Raw genomic sequence first — 25,599 nt, forward strand, 5'->3', positions numbered from 1 at the left:
CTTTCACTGTTATATTAGCACACTCTTACATTAATTTTCTTATTTTCTGGTTTATGATCACTGCTGAAATGCTAGTGGACTTTTACATATATTTTAATATTTTGCACAGTTTGATGCTGTGGTTATAATAGTTTGTTTCATCAAATAGTGGTCCTTAGAATTGAACCCTTATGGACAGGCTGTAGTGTAAGATCCCAAAGCAAATGACATGCAAACTGCATCACAGAACACAGACAATAAGACATGACTCCTACAGAATACTGACCTTCTACATGACTTCTACAAAATACTGAAGCAGGTAAACACTGGACAAAGGTTGTAAAGTTTACTAGTAAACACCATCAATGACCTCAGAGGATACAATAATTCAATCCAGGATTTGAGAAGAAAATCAGCAACACCATTTATCAATAAAGATGAAAAGGCTCCAACATGGAAGAAAGACAGCACAAGTAAACAGAGAAGAAAAGAAATGAAACTGTATCAAATGAAAACCACCAGGGAAGACCATCAAGAGATTCAACCACACATATGAAGGAGTGTCCCAGGTGATGACAACGACAAAGAAGTGTGATGCTCACACACCAGCCAGAGAAGAGGAAACAAGCATCATCACAATATGATCAAAAAACCAAAGCTAGGGGCACACGGGGTAGAAAAGCAGTGAGATAGAAACCATAGAAAGAGGAACTACCGCTACCATTACAGAAGAAGACTTCAAAAATCTTAAGAAATGGACTTCCAAATTCAAGAAGTACTGAGAACCCCAAATAGACAAGGCAATGAAAGAGTTAAAAGACAATGAGCGGGAAGAAGCTCTCCAGTCAGAGGCCCAGGAGAAAAACGAGAAAGTAATTATATATGACATAAAAGCACAAGTGGGGACTTGCACATGGGGGAGCAACAAGGAGATGAGCAGCAGGGGGGAGAGGGAGAAATGGGTAAGGCCATGAAGGAGAGGGATGAACAGGAATACAGTACAATAACACATACAAAGGGCAACACCACAATGAACCCCACTACTGTGTATGCTAGCCTTCAAAACAAACACAAACTTGAAAACAAAGTTCCTGTAAAAAGAAGTGGAGGTGTACACCTGCCAAGATGGCCGTCAGCAGGCCAAGGCAGGAGGACCATGTTAAGTTCCAGGCAAGCCTGGGCTATACAGCTAGACTTGGTCTCTGAAAGCCTGAACAAGCAGGAAGCACGGGTGACAGGGATAAGGGGTACACTGGAAGAACACAGAGCCGCGTCTGCAGGAGAGTGGAGATGATGGAGGACGGATTCTGCCACTGTATCAGGTCGGACAGAGCAAGGACAGAGCATCCTCAGACTAGAGAAGTGCAGTGTACGGCCTGCCACAAGAAACCACTGGAAACATCTGGGGACGGGAAGGAAGGAGAAGGATGGAGGACCAGTTAACCAAGTCCTGTCATGAGCATCTGATTTAATATACTGGAGGAAGTAACCCTCCCAACCCCCTTTCACTCTTTTCAAGTTCTCCTCCTACAGAAAAGAAAACACAGGAATAAAATGGGAAATGCGTCCTTAAAATTGTTCTAAATTTCATGTCTAACTTGGAAGCAGATAGGAAGACTTCTATTTCATGCTCTACATTAATAAGCTCTACGTTATATAAAGGTTACTTGACTTCCATAACTTCAATGTATATGAAAATAATTTTGCTCTTCAGAGAGGTAACAAAATATCAAAAAAAAATTAACCTTCAGTTATTTACTTACTGTGGTCACTCTAAACATGGTAAGCTCCATATACTACAGAAAGCCACACAAATCTCATTAATAACTAGCTGCAACTTTGGCCTCCTTTGTGATCTATTAGTCTAGCGTTCCTGTCTCAGATATCCGTGCTAGACTAATTCCTCATATCTAAAATAAAAAGGAGCAAATCATTTCCCTATTCTCTTCCCTCAGACTCATACTTTGGTATGAGACCAATCTAATGGTAACATGCATGAATGGTAAGTTCCAGTTATGAATAAATTCCCAGGGCTAAGAGCAGCGTTTTCCCACACACATCATTCCATTGCTTCAATCCCCCGAACAATCACCACTTCCATCCTCCACTAACCTACCATGCCTTCAGGATGGCAAGATGACTCAGTGGTTAAGAGCCACTTCTTCCCAAGAACCTGGGTTCAACTCCCAGCATCCACGTGCTGGCTCATAACCACCTGTAACTCCAGTCCTAGGGGATCCTATGACATGTTCTTATTTCATGGGTGCCAGGCATGCATGTGGTGCACAGACATACATGTAGTGTGCAGGCACACATGCCAGCAAACAAACACCCATAGACATACATTTTGAAAAAGAAAGAGTTAAGGGGTTGGGGATTTAGCTCAGTGGTAGAGTGCTTGCCTTGCAAGCTCAAGGCCCTGGGTTTGATCCTCAGCTCCAAAAAAAAAAGAGAAAAAAAAAGAAATAGTCACGCTATAGGCCGGGCGGTGGTGGCACACGCCTTTAATCCCAGCACTCGCAAGGCAGAGCCAGGCGGATCTTTGTGAGTTCGAGGTCAGCCTGGTCTACAGAGCGAGATCCAGGAAAGGCACCAAAGCTACACAGAGGAACCCTGTCTCGAAAAACCAAAAAGAAAGAGTTAAGAAAAAAAAAAGGTTTATGCCACTGTGCCTGGCCTTGTCACTCAAAAAAAAGTAAGAAAAACAACAAAACCAAACTATTCTGGTTTTCTCCAAGCTTAGTCTTATTATCAGCCACAAAAGCAGGCAGCAGCATCTCTAATAGCTGTTTGATGCCAGGTAAGAACATAGGTATGCCCAGGACTCTCCTTCCCTGCACTTCCCTGTGATGCCCAGGACTCTCCTTCCCTGCACTTCCCTGTGATGCCCAGGACTCCACTTCCCTGCACTTCCCTGTGATGTCCAGGACTCCACTTCCCTGCACAGCCCACAGGGTTATAAGGATTTTATAACAGTGTCTACTGAGTACACATCACTATTTCTAGTATACATTTCCTGCTTAGTAACTGTCAAATTAGAGTTACACTTTTTTAAAAAGGGACCTGAAGAGAAAGTCTAGAAGTCTGTGACTGGTCTTAGAGGTCTTTATTTTACCACCCCAGAGTCATGAACTACCTGTATCCTTGAAGTCAAAACTGTTCTGAACTAAAAAAATGTGTACAGTTAGGTGTACACAAAAGAACACTGGCTTACTTAAAGCAGTGCTTATACTCTTCCGTTTTTCCTTTTTAAAGAGCTAAAACTTCTAGTGAAAAGGCAAAAGTTGAGGCAAGCCTGGGACCCTCACTGGTTCCTAGGGGTATCGCTTGAAATACAGGGCTTGTGTCTTCTGGAAAGTCAACCCCAAGTCTAAAAGAGCAGTACTACACTGTCATAATTCTCCCCTCCTGCTCTCTCTCTTAAAAAGAAGTATTTGTTTATTTTGTCTTTAGCAACCAGGAGACAAAGGACTTTAAAATAAACCAGTACTAATACTTACCAACTATACACAAACAGATTTCATTTCCCAACATTTTCCGTAGCTCTTTGACCCAGTTTTTGACCTGTACACACAAAAGAGCAAACATTATCAGAGTGAGTCCCACAACACCTAAAACCTATGGGGATATAAAGATACACCTCGAATTACACATTTTTATCAATTTTTCATATATCCAAGCAAAGCTATTTGCCAGAACAAAACTTTGTCAAGTCCCGATCTGGTATTAAGATACTTGTAACAGAGTCACTTTGGATTTAGGAAGGAATGGCCATACTCTTTTTGATCCGCCCTAATTGATTCCTAATAGATAATTCTATGTTATAGACTTAAGGAGAAAAAAATAAAAGTATATGGGTACTAAAAGAGTCTTTGTTGTGAGGCCAGTCATGTGTATATAATACATGACCATTTAGCAAAATCTCTGGCCTCTACCAAGTGAAGCCAGCATCATTCTCTTATGGTGTCAGCTAAAGATGTCTCCAGATTTTGTCATCCCATGGTGAGAACCTCTGGCATAGGATAACTGTCCATTAAGGAAGAAGCTCAGCCCTGGACATAGTTGGACATAAACTGGAATTAATGATATTAATCTTTTAAGTATTATAATACAATAATGGGATCACAATCAAACAAATGATAAGGAGCAAACCAGGACACCTGCTTTCAATTCTTACAGTGAAATTTAATTTATATGCAATCAAGTCTCACGAAGCATATATACCCTCCATAAAAACTACATGTTTGTAAGTTAGACAAATTCCATTAGTACATGGAAAACACTTACTGTGCATCTGGACCTATGAAATGAATGTTCTACACTGCTATTCTCTACAAGATTGCAGAGGAACTGTCTTGATTAATTCTTATAAAAGCAAAGGTAATTATTTTCATCTTATAATAAATCACAATTTTCTTAGTACAGTTCAATTTAGTTGGTTTCACATGAGAAATATATGACAGAATGGTAAATGTACATCTTCAATATGAACTAAATATTTTGATAAATCATGGTCACCATTTATGCTCATTTATGTATGCTTTACTGTTTAAAAACTAGTCATTAGTGAATGCAAGCACATTAATAGAGACCCAAAACAAACAAAAAACCCAGGATGGTTCTTCTAATTCAGTCATCTACCCAAAGAATACCTTCTGAAAAGAGTCTTCATCCGTTATATCATAAACTAAAATAGCTCCGTTCGAATCTCGGTAGTAAATTGGACCCAATGCATGGAATCTCTCTTGACCTGCTGTATCCTAAAGAAGAACAAATGCTTATCAGATCAAAGGAAAAAGATATGGCTGCTATTTTAACTACAGTGAACTTTAATTAATTGGAAAGCAGGGCATATAGTCACAGATAACTCCAAAAACAGTATTAAAAGAAACAAAACAAGTTACAGAAGAACCAAATGCTCATGTGATGCTTTATTGTTGTACTCTTCCTCCTGAAATCTCCCATCCCCATTAAAGATCAGCTCAGTTGCTACATGATTAAGGCAGTGGGAACAGTTTCCGCCCTAACCTGAGTATGTTCACAATGTAGAAGGAACAGAAGAGGGCACATATCAGGACTCCTTTACATGCCTGGTCTCCTCCAGGAAAGACTGCCCCATCAACCCTGTCCCTTCTGCAACTAAAAAAATTGTAACAGCAGTATTTAGCTAGAAAGCTGTACTCCAAAGAGAATTCTTAATTAGATTTTAGGAAGGTTTTAATAAAGAAAATGGCTTTTGCTAACTAGTTAATTTATTTACAATGCCAATGGCAGCAGGAGCAGCAGGTGGGAATTGAAGTTCAAGCTGTCAGCCCACCAAGAAGGAAACTCCCTGATGGGTGAATCTCTGTTAGGTAAGGCCCTGAGACCATGGACTCCAGAACTGCTTCTGCTGTGACTTTAGTTTGCTGCTGTCATCTTTCTCTGGTATCTGGCATGATGTGAATGGATGTGGGGAGATCCCCACTGCCTGTAAGGTAGTGTGTTTATCTCATGGAGACATCCTGACTACTGGGCATGATCATTACCTGTGGATTATTATGAAGATGATTCCTCCCTAAATTGTACTGTCTAACTGATAATAATAATGTTAGCCTATACAGAGTTTTGATGAATAAAAATAAATACAAGGAAATGTTACAGAGTTAGGGCCTATGGGTTTCACATTATGCATTAGATCACAGCTCAGGTTAATGATTAAGAAAAACAATTGAGTTTCAAAAGCCAGGCTGGCTCTCGGATTTCTTTAATCTTAATACAGCCACAGGTTTGGGTGTGCATCATTAGCTGAAACAAAGCTTTAAAAAACTTCAGGTTAGACCAGATGCTTTGATAACAGCTTTGAGATGAAAAACCCCAAAAACAATCTAAAGCTTACAAGGACACAAAGCCAAGGTCAAAAGTATGAAGCAGCCCAACTGTTACTAGCTGACATACTTTCTTGCTAGGGTTGGTTGATGATCAAAGGTGATGATTAATTCCTTGTACCCATTCCTGCCCTCAATCGCCTGATATAAGAAACTACTGAAGAGTAGGTATACACCCTAAAGATTTAAAGTACAGCTGACTGACTGTTTTTATGTATAAAAAGTTTAGGTTTGTGATTCCTTTAAGCTTCCTTATAAGATTATCTTTCAAGATAAATAATAAAATGATTCTTTCTTTGTAACTGCAATATGCAGCCTGTCAACATAAGAGTTGGCTAGGAAAAAATACTTTCTGCTTGCTCATGTTCTGTTAATCTGTAACAAGTTACTTAGATGTAAATGTATGTGGGTTATCAGGGTGACTTTGTTTTTAATCACATAATCACATAATGGAGATAAAAAAAACATATTTTTACCTGTACTCATTATAATCATCCATTTGAAAAATGGATGTTTTTCATTGCATTGCAATTCCTATATTGCCCAAAAAATTTTGTTGGGGTATGTAAACTGTAGAAAAAAAGTATACAGTAGAAAAAAAAAAAACACAGAAAGAATACAGAAGAACAAGAAAAAATAAAGAATAAAGAAGGAAACCATTAAGAGAGAGTGTGAGTGTCTTTTTCCCTAACCCCTTCAGATAGAAAAGTCTAGTACACACTGACTCTGTGCTGCTGGAGGCTGGCCCACAAGGCGGCAGTAACTTTTAAAAACCAAATTCTGAAGTCCAAATTCCTATTCCTCTAGTCAGTTAATTCTGAAGCCAGGCATAGTGGTGCACACTTTTAATCCCAGCACTCTCGAGGCAGAGGTAGGTAGATTTCTTTGAGTTTGAGGCCAGCCTGGTCTACAGAGTGAATTCAGGACAGCCAGAGCTGCATAGTGAGACTCTGTCTCCAAACAAACAAACATATATTTCTGAATACTTACCCATATGGCAAGGTTTACTCTTTTCCCACCAATATTTAACTTCTTTGTTAAGAAAGATGCCTAAAAATAAGAGAAGTACATGTTAAATAGTGTTTCATATAAAATAATGCCCCTCACTCTAACCACACATGAAGGAAGGAATCATCTTCATGTCAAAGTCAGGTTGTTGGAAAAAAAAAAAAAGACAATTTCTGAATTTTTAATTTATGGCCAATTATTATTGTTATTAAAGACAAAATATTAATCATATTCTAAGAAAAACATATCTTGTTTTATGAACACAAGTTATTAAAACTGTAAGAGACCATAAGAAACGCTGAGGATGTAGCCTGGTGATAGATGAACAGTAAGAATCACCGGGAGACGGCTCCGCGGGTCAAGTACTTCTCATGCAAATGTGAGAACCTGGCCTGATGACCTGCATTCTCCTTCCCAGAACCCACTTAAACGCATGCACAAGCAGCAGATGCAGATCTACAATCAAGGCACCACACTAAGGTAAGACGGGTTGCACCAACAGGAAAACCCCAGCCTCTCTGTGTAGCTGGTCTGGCCTACACAGTAAATACTGACAAATACTATTTCAAAATGAGGTGAAGTCAAGGACTGACAGGTTTGTCTACGTTTGTCCTCTGACTTCCACACATACACTGTGCTACACACACATGCATGCACACAACACACACATATTCTAAAAAAAAAAAAAAAAAATTCAAATAGCATCTCGTTGGATAGCCCTAGCTGACCTAGAACTCACTATGTGGACCAGGCTAGCCTTTAACTCACAGAGATCCTCCTGCCTCTCCCTCCCAAATGCTTGAATTTAAGGCATATACCACCATACCCAGACACACACACATTTTACAAAATAATAAAACACCCATAAACACACCAAGAAAATGGTGCCTGCTTTTCCTTATGCTTTTTCCTTTCTATATATGCAACAAATCTTTCCTAGAGCATTAAATTTAATGCAGTCTTCCTTATTTACTGATTAAAAAGAGTATCTAGAAGATATCTGAGATACTCAACATTGCTCAAAATGGTTCTGTGCCTATAATTCAACTGTTTAACATGCATCTCTGTCACAGAAATGAAAGGACATGGCCCCAAGCTTTCCAGGGGAGTTTAGTCTACTAGGGAATGAATGTACAGAGCATACAGTTTTTGTCATACTGACTGAAACAGAGGATCCTGTCAAATACACTCTAAGGGGCATGCTGAGAAAGGAGGTTCAGTGCTTGCCAGAAAGAGTTAAGGTAATGAATGATCATTCCATTAGGTGTAGTTAGATTTTTTCCTAACCATAAACAAAGCCACCGAAACCTAAAACAAATGAAGTCACCCTCGGGGGAGCTTCAAGTTGGTATGGTTATTGCCAGAGTGTGACCACATACATGAACAAGGGCTAAATCAAAAGACCTTAGGCTCGTGGCTCAGAGCGGTCTCAGCAAATCAAAGTAACAAAGGACAACCTGATTCAATCCCCAAGACCACATGTTGGTTTTTTTAAGAACCTATGAAGGGGCTGGAGAGATGGCTAGTGGTTAAGAGCACTTTGTTCTTGCAGAGGACCTGAGTTCAATTCCCAGCATCCACATGGTGGCTCAAAATCATCTGTGACTCCCATTCTAAGGGATATGACACCCTCTTCCGACCTCCATGGGCACCAGGATTGCATGTGGTACATACATATATGAGTAAAACACCCAAACACATAAATAAATCTAAAAAAAAAAAAAAAAAAAAAAAAAAAAAAAAAAAAAAAAAAACAACTTGTTAACTATCCCGAGTATGAACTTTACCTAGTGAACCTTCACTTTTTGTCTTGTGAGACAAAGTCTCACATATTGCAAGCTAGCCTCAAACTCACTATGTAGACAAGAACGACACTGAACTCCTGATACTCCCGCCTCGATCTCCCATGTGTTGAGATTACATGTACGCAGCAATCACCCTGGCTTACGCAGTGCTGATTACAAAACCTCAGGTGTCAAGCACTCTACCAAATGAACCACATCCTAACTCCCCTTGTAGGTCTTAGTAAAACCTGTCCCCAAAATACTAGACCTCCCCCCGACACACACACACACACACACACGTCAGATAAATTTGGAAAATGGTATATAATGCTTTCCGAATAGTCCTAATACACACGAGCATATTACAATTCTGTCAAAAGGAAGGCTGGCTGGCCGCATTCACACGAGCATTCCCCTAAGTCAATGGCCTTCTCTCACTCGAGTTTCTTCTATAGAGAACTAAACATCTTCTTCCCTAGGAAGGATCTACCGATCCTAAGAAGCACCTGTTAAGACAGAGTCCCGAACGCATGGAGAACCACTAAAGAATGTAAGACCTGGGAAACACATTTATCTTTTCAGAGAATGACTGTGGGATTGGAGGTTGGATTAAGGATGGGACCAGACTGGAAAACAGAACTCTACTACAAAGTTAAAGACAAAACCAAGCAGAACTCAGACGATGAAGACACAGGACAGAATCAAGAAGAAATGACGAAGAACAGGGTGTGGGAGCACAGGCCTGTAACCTTGGTTCTTACAAGGCTGAGGCAGGAGGATAGATTCAAAGTCAGTCAGTGAGAGCCTGTCTCAAATAGAACAACTTATCAAACAGGAAATATACCCAGAGTCCAATTAAATGTTTTTAAAGGGAAGAGACCGGTGTTCAAAGCTGTGGCAAAGCAATCACATGCAAGTTTATCTACAGAGAGGAAAATGCAGAAGGCCAAACGGGAGCACGGCAAATTTCTGGTAAGGAGAAGAAACATGTATTCCAAGTGTGCTGTGGCCCACTGAGGAAGATCAAAACCCAGAAAAGCCTTTGAATTCAGTGACTGGTGTGTCCATAGATAGGATAAATGGCAGAATTGAGGTAAACAGGAATAGCTGTCTCCAAGAGACAAGCTGTGGTACTGCAGATAATTTAAGTGAAACAGAGATTATATTGAAAAGGATAAAAAAAAATAACTTAAATGGCAAAATAGCAAAACTTGGAACATGAGAAGACCATAAATTAAAATAAAACAAATAAAAGATTTCTCCCATTTTGTAGTAGAGAAGCTAAGAAAATGACTTTTTTTTTTTTTTTTTTTTGGTTTTTCGAGACAGGGTTTCTCTGTGTAGCTTTGCGCCTTTCTTGGGACTCACTTGGTAGCCCAGGCTGGCCTCAAACTCACAGAGATCCGCCTGGCTCTGCCTCCCGAGTGCTGGGATTAAAGGCGTGCGCCACCACCGCCCGGCGAAAATGACTTTTTTTAATCTCACTTTGCTCCTTACCAGCGATACAATTTACTTGAATTCAATCCTTCCCAATATGGTTTAAATTATCAGTGCCTTGTAGAAGAAATGTCAACTCTGAATTCTAGACAAATTCTGTTATTTGTTTTCAAATATATCTAAAACTAAATTAATTGATCTTCCCTGCAAACTTGGCTTTCCAACTTCAATATTTTGATCACATTTTCCAAGTCACTAAGACTAATCCCCCAGCACCCAGCCTTAGTACACATGTGTGCATGTTTCACGTGTGTGCACGAGTGTGCAAGTCTGAAGATAGGGTCTTACTCTACCGCACAGGTTGGTATTGATTTCTGACATTATCCTTAGTTCTTAGTTCTGACATTATCTGCTCCTCCTTAGTTTCCTTAGAGGCAGTGACTACAAGCTCACACCACTGTGCCTAGCTATCTCTAAGGTTTAGAATCTTAGAATCCTCTTCCTTCCAGTCAACATCCCTCCCCCAAACTTCCCAAGTCTAGTCTTCCTATTTTCTGTGGAGTTCTATGACACCTTGGCCTCATAGCAAGTCCTTTGGTCTCCCCTTATAACCTGACACTACCCTGCATATAAAATTATCTTCCCCATGTCTCCATATATGATTCACATATTTCACAGTGGATTTCTCTATTCTGTACTTTCTGGGAACCTAAGTTATGAAACGTGGAATAGAGTGTCTTGCACCACAACTTATCTCTTTATAAGAGTTCTACTAGCTAGGTTATATCTTTTATTCAGTGTAGCTGGAGAGTTTTCTCTCTGGGTCCCACCAAGCTCCGGCAGTCCGACAGCCCACTTATAAAATAAAGACACAGACGCTTATACTATTTACAAACTGTATGGTCTAATGGCTCAGGCTTCTAGCTATCTAGTTCTTACATCTTAAATTAACCATTTCTATAAATCTATACCTTGCCACATGGCTCGTGGCTCACCGGCATCTTTACATGCTGTTTGTCATGGTGGCAGCTGGCAGTGTCTCCCCGACTCAGCCTTGCACTTCCCAGAATTCACCTCTCTCCTTGTCCTGCCTACTTCCTGCCTGGCCACTGGCCAATCAGTGTTTTATTTATACAGAACGATATCCACAGCAATTCAGTCTTTTTAGACTAAAATAAAATAGGCAACATTTTAATAGCTCTCCAAATTATTACCTTATTTAATTCTCAAAACACGCTGTGAGTCATAGATAATTACTACCCAAATATTACAGGCATGGAAATTAAGACTTAAGGAGAGTGTCTCGCCCAAGGTCACACAACAAGTACCAAGTAGGAGCTATAGTCCAGAAGTCTAAGAACGATGTACAACCCCTGGACCTTGGTACCTCTTGGGCTGCCATCTGAACTGACACTGCTCCAGTACAAGGATTGGAGGGAGACATCTAACCCCTGCTCTTAACACACACTCGGAGATAAACACCTCCGCAAACATGCCCAGAAAACTGGAGGAGCTAGACCACAATGTACACAAGAAATGTGTTCCTAAAAGTTTCTTTATAAACCAAAATTTAAAGTTTTTTTTTTTTAATTTAAAACTTTTGGTTATTTTTGTATTTTTTGAGACAGAGTTTCTCTGTGTGGTCCTGGATGTCCTGGAACTTGCTCTGTAACCCAGGCTGGCCTCAAACTCACAGAGATCTGCCTGCCTCTGCCTCCCAAGTGCTGGGATTAAGACATGGACCACCATGCCTGGCAAATTCAAAAGTTTTTTTTGTAATTTATTTTTACTGTGTGTATACATGATGCATGTGTGTGGGCAGGCATGCCAGGCCTCAGTACCTTTAAACGGTCCTCCTATAAAGGCCTCAGGGTTCTCGGATCAAATTCAGGTTGCCAGGCTTGTATAGCAAGTGCCTTTAGCTGCTGAGTCACCTCACTGACCCATGAACTAAATTATCTTACTTCAAATAGGAGATGCACTTGTAAAGCACATTACCAAAGTAACCTTTTTCCCTTCGAGCTAGCCCTCATTTGTGGAAAGATTCCTTCTGTAATATAAGTCATCTCATTTTACCACATTCTCAGTTTTCAATATTTTATATGTATTTTTAAGAGCAAACACTTTTTAAAATACAATTATAGGCTTACTGTAACATCAAAATAGCAGCAAATAATCAAAGGCCTGACATTTGTCTGCTTAAATCAGCTCCACAAAAGCATACACTTAAGTTGGCCAGATTATTAAACTACCCTCTGTGGCTGTAAAATACTGGGGCAGCATATTTCTTCCTTCTGTTATACGGTAGGAAAGGTGAGAGGCAACCATCGTGGATCTAAGACTCATGCCTATGCTGAAACAGTTTCAACGTCTCCAGGGATTCCACATGATTGGCAACCCCTCCTCACAGAGCCGGCAGCACCATCCAGCACCGTCGGCCAGCACCAGCATGGGGAGGAGCAGTCAACAGTAGTAATTCAGGAGGCTCCAAGCCTGGGGCTGGGGCTTCCAGACTATGCATAAAGCTGTGCGCGTTCAAGTTCTCATTAATGCCTGCAGCAACCCTGGGAGGCAGATAATGAACCCTATTTCACAGTTATAAATCGGAGATTTACAGAAATACAGTGACTCAGCCAAGGTCAGATCATTAAGGTGGATGAGGCAGTAGGCGGAACCCTGTCTGGACTCCACAGCCTTTCCCATTGCACAAAGCTGTCAAGCCAAGAAAATACGCATCTCTTAACCTGGCAGTCCTCCATTTGGACAGTAATGTTCCTGGACACCAATTCACCTCCCCAAATCCTCTCGGGGTAGGAAAAACATAGCAAAGACCAAAGTAACGGCATATTTTCCACCCTCTTCCTCCATATTCCAAGTCTCTTCTAGTTCCAACTATTTCATCTTCCAAACTTTAGGAGTACTAAAAATTAACAATCTTATTATTAGCTCGGGTTGTTACTTTTACCTGGTGCCTATTACCCCACATCTTATCCAAAACCTAGTGAATGAAGAAAAAAACATGGACTATTGCAGGGGTTGGGTGGTAGGGGGTGTGGGGGGCTGGTGGGGGGAGGGGGCAGTGAAGAACAAATAAAATGCCCAGTGAAAATCTTTCTATGACTCGTCAATCAATGTTCAGTTCTTTACTAGGTTCACTGGCTTCTGGAGAGCCCCGCAGCAAGCATACACAGTCTGTGAAAACATGGTACTGAATTACGAACCAACACAACCCGGTTTCTATCTGCTGACTATGCTAGACACAGAACTAGTCACATTATTTTGCTAATCCCTAATACAGCTGTAAACCTCAGTATAAACTATCTATTACCACTTCCAGACTTGAGACAGGACAGAATTCAATTTATATAATTTTATAATTTATATAATTACCCTTCTGTAGCAAGAGGATAAAAATTACTTATCAGAAAAGTGACCTGGGCTCTTTTTTAGTATTTTTACAGTCTTTTTTTTTTTTTTCCAGAGAGAGAGAGAAATGGATACTGATTGAGATTTTGGTACCTATTAGGTTTCAGAAACCCAGGACAAATCACATATAGCAAATGAAGAGTACCAAGCGGGCTTTCACAGGGAAAGTCGGTCATTTCTGCAGGATATCACGGTGCACGCCTCTAACCCCAGCACTGAGGAAGCTGAAGCAGGTCTGCACATCTGAGGTGGGCCTTGACTACACAGTAAGACTGTTTCAAAACAACAGAAGAATCTAAAAACAACTTAAAAAAAAAAAAAGTAACGTCTAAGAAGCAGATTAAAGCACCAAGGAGAAAATGACAGCTATGAAACCCTTTCATGCTTCAAATTTCTGACCAAAAGTCAGAAGAAACTTTTTAAAAATAGATAGTTCACTTTATGTGTATGAGGGTTTTGCCTGCACACATGCACATACTCCATTTGTGTGTGGTGGCCTTGGAGATTGTCAGAGCCTGGAATGCGTTATGGATGGTTGTGAGCCATCATGTGGGTGCTGGGAACCGAAGCAGAGTACTCTGAAGAGCAGCCAGTGCTCTAATCTCTCTAGCTCCAGAAATTATTTTCTTTAAAAACAAAACAAACAAAAATCAACCTGAGCATGGTCACACACATTTAATCCCAGCATTCAGGAGGCCAAACCGGGACAACCATGAGTCAGAGGCTTCTATGGGTTACTATTTGAGACAGTGCCTCACAAACGAATGAATAAATGAATGAATGCCCACCCAATCTTCTCTGGCCTTCCTGGAGCTAGTAGTAAACTAGTAAGGAAGTAATGACTTTAAATACTGTAGCTATTGTGTAGAAACAATAGATCGGCTAAACAGCCACATGGTATTCAGAGCTACTTAATAACTTCCATGGATTCAAAACAATCTCAGAAACAAGCAAAGCAAGATTCTTGGAAGAGAGACTATGATACAAAGCAGAAAACTGCAGAACCTGAATGCCAGTTTACTGAAGATACAATTAAGAAACAAGCTTTGGCTTAACAAAAGTGGCACACCATGTTTTCTCTTTGTGGGACATTGGAAATCGAATTAAATCTTAGTTGTCTTAGGTGCTGACCTGTCAGGATCAGTCTCTGATCAGCCAACCCACCAGCATTAACTTACTAGTCAAAAGCCAGGAACCTAATCCAGGCTGCAGGGGTAGACAGGTGGAATTCCACAGTCACCCCCAAAAGGAAGGATGATGGCTCTGATTATAAATACACACATTGCTCCTTTTAAAGAGATTGGTGAAAAGCGATTGAAGTCACTTAAATTGCAGTGCATAATCTTTGATAAGCACCTTCAGTGAGGACACACACACAGGGCACAGCTAAAGAAAGGAAAGGGTCACCAAGGAGCGCAGATACAAAGACCACACAAAGGCACAAGTAATAACCACGGAGATGGGTAATCACCGCAAAAATGGCAAAATCCTTTCAACGGCAGGAAAGCTGCCTGATGGTACAGCACCTTCTCATCTATCTCCAGCTAGTACAGTGTTTAACACACAGTAGGTACAAATAAGAATATCTTGAGCTGACACGATGGTTCAGAAGGTAAAGGCACGTGCTGACGAGTCTGATGGCCTGAGTTTGATTCCCAGAACCTACTGTAGAAGGAGAAACTGAATCCTGAAAGCTGTGCTCTGACCTCCAGAAGGGCACAGGCATGTCCACACACATGTGCAAACACACACACACACACACACACACACACACACACACACACACACACGTAAATGCTTGAATTTAATTCTTTAGAGTCAATAGCATTATCTTAATATGCTCCATAGAGCAGCAGCTCTGGAAAGAGCAGTACTAAAAAGCTAAAGCACAGCAAATACCATGATTAAAAACAAAAACCCATGAATTCTAAGTATGTCAATTCCAGCCAAAATTTAGACATGGTATAATTTAAAATTTAAATATATATATTTAAATATATATATATATATATATAACTTTTCAATTAATTTATTATTGTTGTTGTTGAGAAACAGTCTATAGTACAGGTTGGCCTCAATAACTCTATGCAGTTGAGGATTGTCTTGAATTTCTGATCTCCACCCTTCCCAGTGCTGGGATTACAGCCCTGTGGCATATGTCTGGTTTATGTGGGGATGAAACCCAGGAACTTGTGTGTGCAAAGCAATCAGTTTGCACCAGCTGAACTATAACCCTAACCTGTATGTGTGTGTGTGTGTGTGTGTGTGTGTGTGTGTGTGTGAGAGAGAGAGAGAGAGAGAGAGAGAGAGAGAGAGAGAGAGAGAGAAAGTGTATTGTGAAGGTGCCCATGGAGACCAGAAAAGGGTGTCAGATCTCTTAGAGCTGGGGTTACAAGCATGGTGAGATACCCAACATGGATGCTGGGTACTGAACTCCACCCTCCGCAAGGCCAGGAAGTGCTCTTAACTCCTGAGCTATCTCTTCAGCCTCCTTTACCTTACTTTTTGAGGCAGGATCTCGAGCTAAGCCTGGAGATTACCAATTTAGCTAGACTAGCTGTCCAACAAGCCCCAGAGACCCCCCTGTGTCTGACTCCCCAGCACTGGGATTATAGGCATGCTCCAGGAGGGTGTTAGGATCCAAACTCAGGAACTCATGCCTGACTAATACCCCCTTCCCAGTCCCTATAAATGTAGTGACTGCTCAAAGACAATATGGGTTCTCAACATAATCCAAGTCCAATGATTCCCATTACCTTTTCTGACTATCATTAAAGCAACAGAGATTAAATGGTATTCTGAATGAATACTGTGGTATTCAATAGCACGTAACATTCAACATTTATTAAACAAACATGCACCAGGGATGGGGCTGTAACTCAGTAACTGCCTAGTACAGCCCTGGTCTGAGCCCAGAACCAAACAAACAGTGTTTAAGACACTGTGTTAGGAGCTCCATATGAGATGGCTGTGTGCCATGTAATCCATGTTAAAGGACCTATGAAGGAAGCATCCCCATTCTATAGGTGGGACAGTTTATTGCCACAACCATTCTATAATTCAGTCTAACTTCAAAGTCCTATTATTTCTTTCCATTTTATCACACGACTCCCTGATAGAACTGGGTGCTGCTCAAACACTGTATTTTGTTATCTACATCTGACAAAGATCCCGTGACAAGCCTTGTGGCAAGGCTAACATAGGGAGGGCGAAAAGTTAGAGCATCAGTGCTGAAGTAACTGTTGAAACTTCACTAAAGGACGTGTGTCTACTGTATGTGGTAGCCCATAAAGGAAAACTCCATTACCAACTCATTCCCACTCAAGGAAAAGAGGAGGGGAGATCATGGATGTTCTGGGGGGAAAAAAATCCAATCCTAAGACACTGCATGGCTAAAGAAAAACCCCTCTCTGGCCATGCATCACCAGAGTGTACTGGAGCGAGCTACCAAGCTTTGCATGTGCCCCTCACTCTATGAACTGAAGAGAACATTGAACGGATTTTTTGTTTGTTTGCTTGTTTGTTTGTTTTGAGACAGGCTTTTTCTATACAGTCCTGGCTGTCCTGGAACTCACTCTGTAGACCAGGTTGGCCTCGAACTCACAGAGATCCACCTGCCTCTGCCTCCCAAACGCTGGGATTAAAGGCATGCGCCACCACTGCCCGGCTCATTGAAGGTAATCTTACCAAATCCCCAGGTTAGAAAATTTAAAAAGCAGCTAATCTAGACAGTAGGGTCCACATTCTATTCTTCTTTGCAGAACCCAGTCCAGATATACATTAACAACGTGTCTGTCTGTTTCCTGACCGTACGTGCAATGTGAGCAGCTGCTTCTGCACGTTCCCGTCACCATTCTCCCTGCCATAACTGTACCACCAAACTATGAACTGAAACTTTTCCATCCTTAAAAAACAGTGAAATAAAGCCGGGCGGTGGTGGCGCACGCCTTTAATCCCAGCACTCGGGAGGCAGAGGCAGGCGGATCTGTGTAAGTTCGAGGCCAGCCTGGTCTACAGCTCGAGATCCAGGAAAGGCGCAAAGCTACACAGAGAAACCCTGTCTCGAAAAACCAAAAAAAAAAAAAAAAAAAAAAAAAACAGTGAAATAAAATGAAAACTGACAAGCTTTAAGGACTGGTGCAAATCCAAGCCAACTTTTAACAGGCCAAGCACATTGGGGGGGGGGGGAGCTTTATTATAAAGTCAACAAATAGAGAATCTGAAGGACATACACTTTTCTTGAGACGTAAGATAGATACTTAGCTGACAGCAAACACAGTGTTATCAATGTCAGAACTACCCCACTCACTCACTCACAGAATCTGTGAACTCTGGTGTTAGAAAGAGAAGGGGAAGTGACAAGCTGTCCCTACCTCTCTGTTCAGTCCAAGCCAGCCTGGAAGCACAACCGTTTCTACAGCTCAAATCATCTCAAAGGAGAGGAGGACATCACCGGGCACCAGGGCGGACATCTGAACTCCCAGCTACTCTGGAGACTGAGGCAGGAGGATCACGAGTTTCAGGTCAGCTTAAGCAACAATGGAAGAGGTGTGGGAAGGAAAGAAAAGAAGAGAAGGGTGCATTGATGCCACAATAGGGAAGAGGGTGGGTTTTTTTTTTTTTTGGTTTTTCGAGACAGGGTTTCTCTGTGTAGCTTTGCGCCTTTTCCTGGAACTCACCTGGTAGCCCAGGCTGGCCTCGAACTCACAGAGATCCGCCTGGCTCTGCCTCCCAAGTGCTGGGATTAAAGGCGTGCGCCACCACCGCCCGGCCGAGGGTGGATTTTAAATGTCACTCGAGATCCAATTAAAGGACTAGAGCTGTTTACTAGACAAGACGCAAGAGGTCATGATATCCATCTCTAACTAACTCAAGGAACGTCATATGAGACCAAGATTCAGGGGGCAGGACTGAGACCAAAACAGATTCTGGCTCTCCAGAGAGAAAAACTTGTTTGACATGAGACATAAAAGGGCATGGAACACCTCCAAGCATAGTAAGCTTGCTGTTTTCAATGGTATCAGTTCATTTTACCTCCAAGTGAACCCAGGGCCTTGGGCGTGTTAAGCAAACACTCCACCACTCAGTTGTTTGCCCAGCCTGTGACCTCCAAGATGTCTGTAACGGGGATGGGGGTGCAGATCAACAAATGACTGAACAGTGAACCACCAACTATCTATGATTCCTGTCAGTCGTGCAATTTTTTTTTAATGTTTCTTGTACACGTTTCAAAACACTATAAAGTGTTTTGAAAACGAAGTACTTTGAAGGATACTTTAAACACTGTACTTTAAACACAAAGTACTTTAAGAGGGTAAGTAGTTTGTGACGTTACTCCTCTCCTACCTTCTGATGCATAATCTCCTCCCTTTGGAAATTAAAACAACACAAGGTTGTGTTTTACAGATGATACAAAGCAAACTTCTCTGGGACAGAGTGTTGAGAAAGATGAGTTGAATTGCTATCCAGGAGGAAGGGATGAGAGTGATGTTTCCTTGCATTAATACACACAACAAGCCCTTCAATTCTGTAATGAAATCCAGACGCGGTTTCCAATGAGTTACATAAAAATCTAAGCTGGGATGCTATTGGTACTGAGGTCCACCACAGCTTCACCTTTCTTTCCTGTGTAGTTCAGTGGCTTCTTTCACAATGTAGAAATCTTTCATCACTGCTAGTTCTGAGGCTATCTTAGAAATATATAATCTAAGTGCAACTTCTTGTTTATCCGTTTGAGACAAGGTCTCACTGGGTAGCTCTAACGGGCCTGAAACTCGCAGAGACTTGCTTGCTCTGCTTCCTGAGTGCTGGGATTAAAGAAGTGTGTCACAACACTGGACTCCAAAGTGCAACTTTTAGGTTGAAGAGCTAAATTAATTTTTCATTTAAGATTTCAACTGTGATCATTTTCTCTTACATTGAGAAAAAAGGAAAGTGTAGAATAAAATGTTTATGGATCTCCAGAGGCAGTGCACAACTGCTCAAAATCTAAAGTCAGGCCTGCGCATGGGCTCCACTGAATCACTAGCTTGGGCATTATCACCTGACATTCCCTTCTTCAGATGTTTTGCTTTATATAGACTTGAAAACAGAGGAGTAAAAATAAGACATGGATCAGAACCAGGGCATCTTTGTGAACTCTACACTCAGTAGTTTAATAATAGCACCCAACATCAAATGTCACACCCATTAGATTATGCATTCCAGTAGCATCCGTGTTCTTCACAATTACTAATTAAGATCTATTGTACACGCTGGAGCAGTAATAAGAGTGTTTACCCCATTTCAGGTCCTAAGTGCTGCTCCGTATCTACCTTGACAACCCTGTGTGCTAGATATAATCAGTATGGCTACTGTAGCAGGAGAAACCTAGGGATACACAGGTGAAGCAATTTACCCAAGATCACAGTCTGGTTATAGAAATAAATGGAGGGAGGATGTGAATCCAGATGACCAAACTCAAGTCCACTAGCCTTTTCAGCCTCTGGACAATCTGATCAAACCAGATTGATAGATCAATTTCCTCTCACACGTGCAAACTGATGATTTTTTTTTTTTTTAAGAAAACAGGGAGACCGCAGCTCTTTCTACCGCCTGGTTTCACTCTGAATTACATTGTAACACTCTTCCAGCCTTTTATGACCGTAAAGAAAATGTGTAGCCGCAGTCCTTCAGGTTTTAGTTTGAAGACCAATCGCTGGCCAATATACAACATGATGTTTCAACCTGGGTAGATGAACCTCACAGAATAAGCGACCCACAGGTCAGACTCAAGAAGGCTGCCATGAAACTGCCTAACCGGCACCAGCAAGCGGTCGTTCCAAAAACCCTTTCCAGAGACCAGTGTTTTGTTTTTTTTAAACCACTCCATTTACTTGAAAACAGGACAAAATGGAACTTGCATAAACACTTAGTCATCAGGACGCTCTGAAGTTACAAACCACCTCGTTCGCAAATTCCAATCCGCAGCGAAGTTCCTACTTCTCAAGGAAAAGAAAAGAAAAAGAAAAAGAAAAAAAAAAAGGAGCTGACACTCAAGACCAGAGAGTGAAAACACCTGGTACCCCAGCGGAAGCGACTCTCGAAGGGGAAAAACGAGCCCACAGACGGGAACTCCCCGACCTGCACAGCCTCCACCGGGAACTGGGGGGACTTTTCCGGGTCCTTCCCCTCCCTTCTCCTTCCCACTGTCGGTCTTGACATCTACAGGCGGCCCGGACCCCGCGTTGTCCGCCTCCTCCCCAAGGCAATCGGGGGTGGGGGTGGGGAAGGGGGAAAGGCTATGGCGGGGGGGGGGGGGGTGACAGGCCAGAAGGCAGAGGAGCGGGCGCAGGTCCCCAAGCCGGGCATCCCCCGGGGTCGGCACCTGCAGGGTGGTGATGTGCTTGTCGTTGAACTTGTTCTCGCAGTAGCGCAGCACCAGCGACGTCTTCCCCACGCAGCCTTCCCCGAGCAGCACCACCTTGAAGGAGTAGGCTCGCCCCGCCGCCGCCCCGCCGCCGCCGCCGCCGCCACCGCCGCCACCGCCGCCGCCGGCCGCAGCCATCCCGCCGCTGCCCCGCCGAGCCCCGCACCGCCGCCGGCCGCCGCGGCGCCCGCTCCGCCCGGGGGGGGGGGGGGAGAGCCCGGCTCTGCACGCCCCCTCGCCGAGCCCGGGACCCGCCGCGTCCCCCGCGGCCGAGACCTCAGAGGCCCGAGAGGAGAGAAGTCCCAGCGAGGATGGGCCCCGGCGACCACGTCAGGCACCCGAGGCTAAGGGAGCGAGCCCTCGCCTCCCTCTAATGGCGTCTCCTTCCTCCTACGTCACGCCCTGCGTCACGTGACCGCGGAGGGGCGGGGCCGGGCGGCGGCGGCGGCGGCGGCGGCGGCGGCGGCGGCGGCGGGCCCAGTCTTGGGGCCTTGTTCCGGTGTCCGCCACCACCGAGGCGGGTTCGGGGCTCCTCCGGGGAAGCCGGCGGCGGCGGCGGTGGCGGGGAGGAGCTGATCTTTGGAAGCCGACCCGACTCCGGTGGGATGGAAGGCGGGAGGAGGACGTGGGCGCCTTGACCCGAGGAAGGTTCACCAAGCAGGGGTCCTCCTTCCCAGCAGGGGTCATCCCGAGCCACGTCCAGCCAAGGTGCCCTTGAGTCTCTCTTTTTTTTTTTTTTTTTCCTCCGGGATCTCAGATCCGGGCTATTGCACGTTTGTTTCAGTTGTCCACACGGCCAGGCTTCTTCTGCTCATCTTGCAGGTCTCGGCTTAAACCGGAAAGGCTTCCCTGACCACCCAGACCTTCCCACATCCTTCCATCCCTCCTACTTAACTTCGCCACTAAGATATTTCCTAACAATGGTGTGCCGTCTTTATCGGCGCTTACCACACACTCGGTGGAATTCCGATTAGGCTGGAGGTTTAAGGGCAAGGATTGCGGAAGACTTAACCTCCCTCTATTCCCAGCTGTAAACGCCAGGCTAAGAATAAATGATGTTTCCTAAGTGATTAAGCCCTGCCTCCCCAGTATTTCTGTCTTCTATGCTGAGTCCACTTTGATGGGTCTGGTTTATTTGACGATTGCTTATTTTATTTCATGTGCCTCCACTTTATTACATGAAATACACTTTCCCCAGAAAGCAACCTGGTATTTCTGAAGTTTTGTAATTTGGTGTCATTGAAGAGAAATTTGTTTTATTTCATCAGACTTATTTTACACTTCAACTTAAAAAAAATAAAAGGCAGGCCAGGAGGTGGTGGCGCAAGCCTTTAATCTCAACACTCGGAAGGCAGAGGCAGGAGGATCGTTGTGAGTTCGAGGCCAGCCTGGTCTACAGAGCTAGTTCTAGGACAGCCGAGGCTGTTACACAGTGAAATCCTGTCTCGAAAAAAAAAATAATAATAAAAGGCAGATTAGCGTTTTTATTCATTCATTGAAGGAGTATGTGAATACAGCTACTACTTGCCATTCTGTGTTGCATGAGATACAATGTTTCCGTCTTCAGCTTTTTTTTTTTTTTTTTTTTTTTTCTCGAGACAGGGTTTCTCTGTGTAGCTTTGCGCCTTTCCTGGAACTCGCTTTGGAGACCAGGCTGGCCTCGAACTCACAGAGATCCGCCTGGCTCTGCCTCCCGAGTGCTAGGATTAAAGGCGTGCGCCACCACCGCCCGGCTTCCGTCTTCAGCTTTTTACCCAAGGAAATAAGACAATTAATTATACAGTGAATACTTCTAACTTGAAGCAGTTCAGAATATTTTGCAAGCATCCATGGGAAGCTAGCTGAGTTAACATACTAGAAAAGCTTCCTGGAGAAAGTTGCCTTTTGTTAGGAATATCTTAGGCAAAAAAGAGAGGCAGGAAGAAGGAAGAAGCATCTAACGTTGAGCCAGAAATCAGACAAGAAACCACAGTCAGGAACATCACCTTAAGTTCAAGGCCAGCCTGTTTTGCATTGTGAGTTCCAAGCTAGTTGGAGCTACATAGCTAGATCCCGTTCCAATAATGATGATGATAATAATCAGGAAAAGAACTTATGATGAAACACCCAAGGAATTGAGGGGACAATTCAAAAACAGCCTTTCATCGGGTGCAAAATGTTACCAGGTCTTTCTTTTTACAAAATTACTCTGGCTATCATTAGGAAAGTGGATTACTTATTATTACTTATTATTTATCTAGAGCCAACCATTTACAAGATTGTCTTGTAAATTATTTTCATAGCTGTATCTGAGATTATATTATCTACCTTACTTCTTGTGCTGGCTATGTCAACCAGACACACACACTAGAGTTATCTGAAAGGGGGGAACCTTAATTGAGAAAAGGCCTTGGTAAGACCGGGCTGTACAGCATTTTCTTTATTAGTGATTGATGAGGGAGGGACCAGCTCATTGTGGATGCTGCCATCCCTGGGCTGGTGGTCCTGGGTGCTATAAGAAAGCAGGATAAACAAACCATGTCAAACAAGCCAGTAAGGAGCACTCCTCCGTGACCTCTGCATCAGCTCCTGCCTCCAGTTTCCTGCCCTGTTTGAGTTCCTGTCCTGACTTCCTTTGATGATGAACAGCAATATGGAAGTATGAGTCAAACCCTTTCCTCTCCAACTTACTTTGTGGTCATAGTGTTTCGTCACAGCAACTGAAATCCTGACTAGGACACTCCTTTACTTACCTCCCACTAGGTCTTTCCACAGTCATTTCCAGAATTAGGAGAGAAAAAAAAAACCTTTCTTTGGGAAGAGACCCTTCTGCCATCCATTCTGAATTATTCCTCATGTGTTGAAATTTGTATTTCTCAGCCTACAATTTGTTGTTCTTGAGTCAAGTTAATCCCTACTCTCCGTGACACATCTTTATACATATGAGGAAAGCTACATGAACTTTCTTTCCTTTTTTTTTTTTTTCAGACAGGGTTTCTCTGTGTAGCCCTGGCTTTCCTGGAACTCACTCTCTAGACCAGGCTGGCCTCTAACCCACAGAGATATGCCTGCCTCTGCCTCCCAAGTGCCCAGCTACATGATCTTTCTTGAATCATTCTTTTCTCTCTTCCTTTGGACAGCCATTCAAATGTCAGGTATCCCAGATGGTTTAACAGTGTGGACTTCTTAAAACTTCATATGTAGTGCTTTGCATTTGCCAACAAATCAAAATTATTTAAACACTACTGTAAAGTAAAATTTAATGTCAAGATAATCATTCTGATTTAGCTTCAGTGTGACTTAAGGAGTGCGTATAAATTTTCATGGACTTCAATAAGTAGGTTGTCATACTTTTGAATTCACACTGGCAAATATAGATGTGAACTGCTGTTGTTTGGTACTGACCTCAAAGATATTAGACCCTAGTTCCTAGGGCCTGTGAGAGCCTCTTTAGATTTAATTAAAGACATTGACGTGGGGAGGTTGCCTGGTATTTGCAGTGGGCCTACACACAATCAGGAATATAAGAGAGGCAGATTCTACACACCCAGAAGGAAAGGCAATGTGACCCCAGAGACAGAGATTGGAGTAATAGCACCGCAAACTAAAAAATGCTGACAGCCACCAAGAGCCGGAAAAGACATGTCTAACCCTAGATCCTGCGAGTGCAGCCCTGCCAACAAACTGATTTTGGACTCCTGATTTTTAGAATTGGGAGAGAATTAATGTATGTTGCTTCAAGCTACCGTGTTTATAATTCATTACAGAGCTGTCACACTGATACATAAGAATACTGGAGAAGCCGGGCAGTGGTGGCGCACGCCTTTAATCCCAGCACTCGGGAGGCAGAGCCAGGCGGATCTCTGTGAGTTCGAGGCCAGCCTGGGCTACTAAGTGAGTTCCAGGAAAGGCGCAAAGCTATACAGAGAAACCCTGTCTCTGAAAAAACCAAAAAAAAAAAGAATACTGGAGAAAATCAGTAACCTCCATTAGTCCAAGCAATGAGAGAAATTCAAGACAAATCTGTAACAGGGTGCTGTAAAGAATTTAAGTCATCCTTGGTGTCAGCTATGATTGATCTGCATAAACTTGGTAAGGAATGCCATAAAGAATTGAAAGTCCAGCTCTCCCCTAAATAAGAAGAGCTGCAAAACTGTGTGTGCTCCTCCATAATAACTAGGAATGGATTCCTGACTAGAGAGGGTTGTGGCATCATAGTGCACAAATGCATGCAGCTCTTCTGTACCAAATGATGCTCTTCCCACACACAGAAATAAGGAGAGGGAGGGAAGGAAAGGGATGGGGGGGAAGAAGAGAGAAGTTTAGGCAAGCATAATATATCAAATGGAGAAAATTGCCACAGATGGATTATATACAGCTCCAATAGTTTCTGTCATGGGAAGAACTGATTGATAATAAGGTTGAGTTTATGGACCACTTTTTTTTGGTTTTATGAGACAGCCTGTCCTGGATCTCGCTCTGTAGACCAGTCTGGCCTTGAACTCACAGAGATCCACCTGGCTCTGCCTCCTGAATTCTGGGATTAAAGGCATGTGCCACCACTGCCCAGCCAGCCCTGCTTTTTAAATTATCTTATTTTTTTCCTTGTGCATACATTATTCTCATGTATTAAGACCAAACTTGTCTCTGTCATGACTGTCCAATATTTGAAATTTGATGAAATGCTAGAGCTGAGGAGTCAGATATCTAC

The 25,599-nt window shown here is 42.7% G+C and overlaps 1 protein-coding gene and 1 long non-coding RNA gene across 2 annotated transcripts in view; one reads left to right on the plus strand and one right to left on the minus strand.

Moving 5' to 3' along the window:
- The window catches only part of Rab21 (RAB21, member RAS oncogene family), a 31,241-nt gene extending 10,194 nt beyond the window's left edge, over positions 1 to 21,047 (minus strand). The window contains exons 1-4 of the mRNA XM_052753387.1: positions 20,868 to 21,047; positions 6,837 to 6,896; positions 4,632 to 4,739; positions 3,480 to 3,543 (exon numbers count right to left, since the gene is read on the minus strand). Of these exons, the coding sequence (XP_052609347.1) occupies positions 3,480 to 3,543; positions 4,632 to 4,739; positions 6,837 to 6,896; positions 20,868 to 21,047 (412 nt within the window). The remainder of the gene's footprint in view (positions 1 to 3,479; positions 3,544 to 4,631; positions 4,740 to 6,836; positions 6,897 to 20,867) is intronic.
- A 21-nt stretch (positions 21,048 to 21,068) lies between these two features.
- On the plus strand, positions 21,069 to 21,983 carry LOC128119798 (uncharacterized). The gene is made up of 2 exons (XR_008221683.1): positions 21,069 to 21,617; positions 21,732 to 21,983. It is a non-coding gene; the product is annotated as an uncharacterized LOC128119798 (long non-coding RNA).
- The last annotated feature ends 3,616 nt before the right edge of the window (positions 21,984 to 25,599 follow it).

The sequence above is a fragment of the Peromyscus californicus genome, unplaced genomic scaffold, assembly GCF_007827085.1.
Source record: "Peromyscus californicus insignis strain IS unplaced genomic scaffold, ASM782708v3 Scaffold_24__1_contigs__length_46423439, whole genome shotgun sequence".
Taxonomy (NCBI): Eukaryota; Metazoa; Chordata; class Mammalia; order Rodentia; family Cricetidae; genus Peromyscus; species Peromyscus californicus.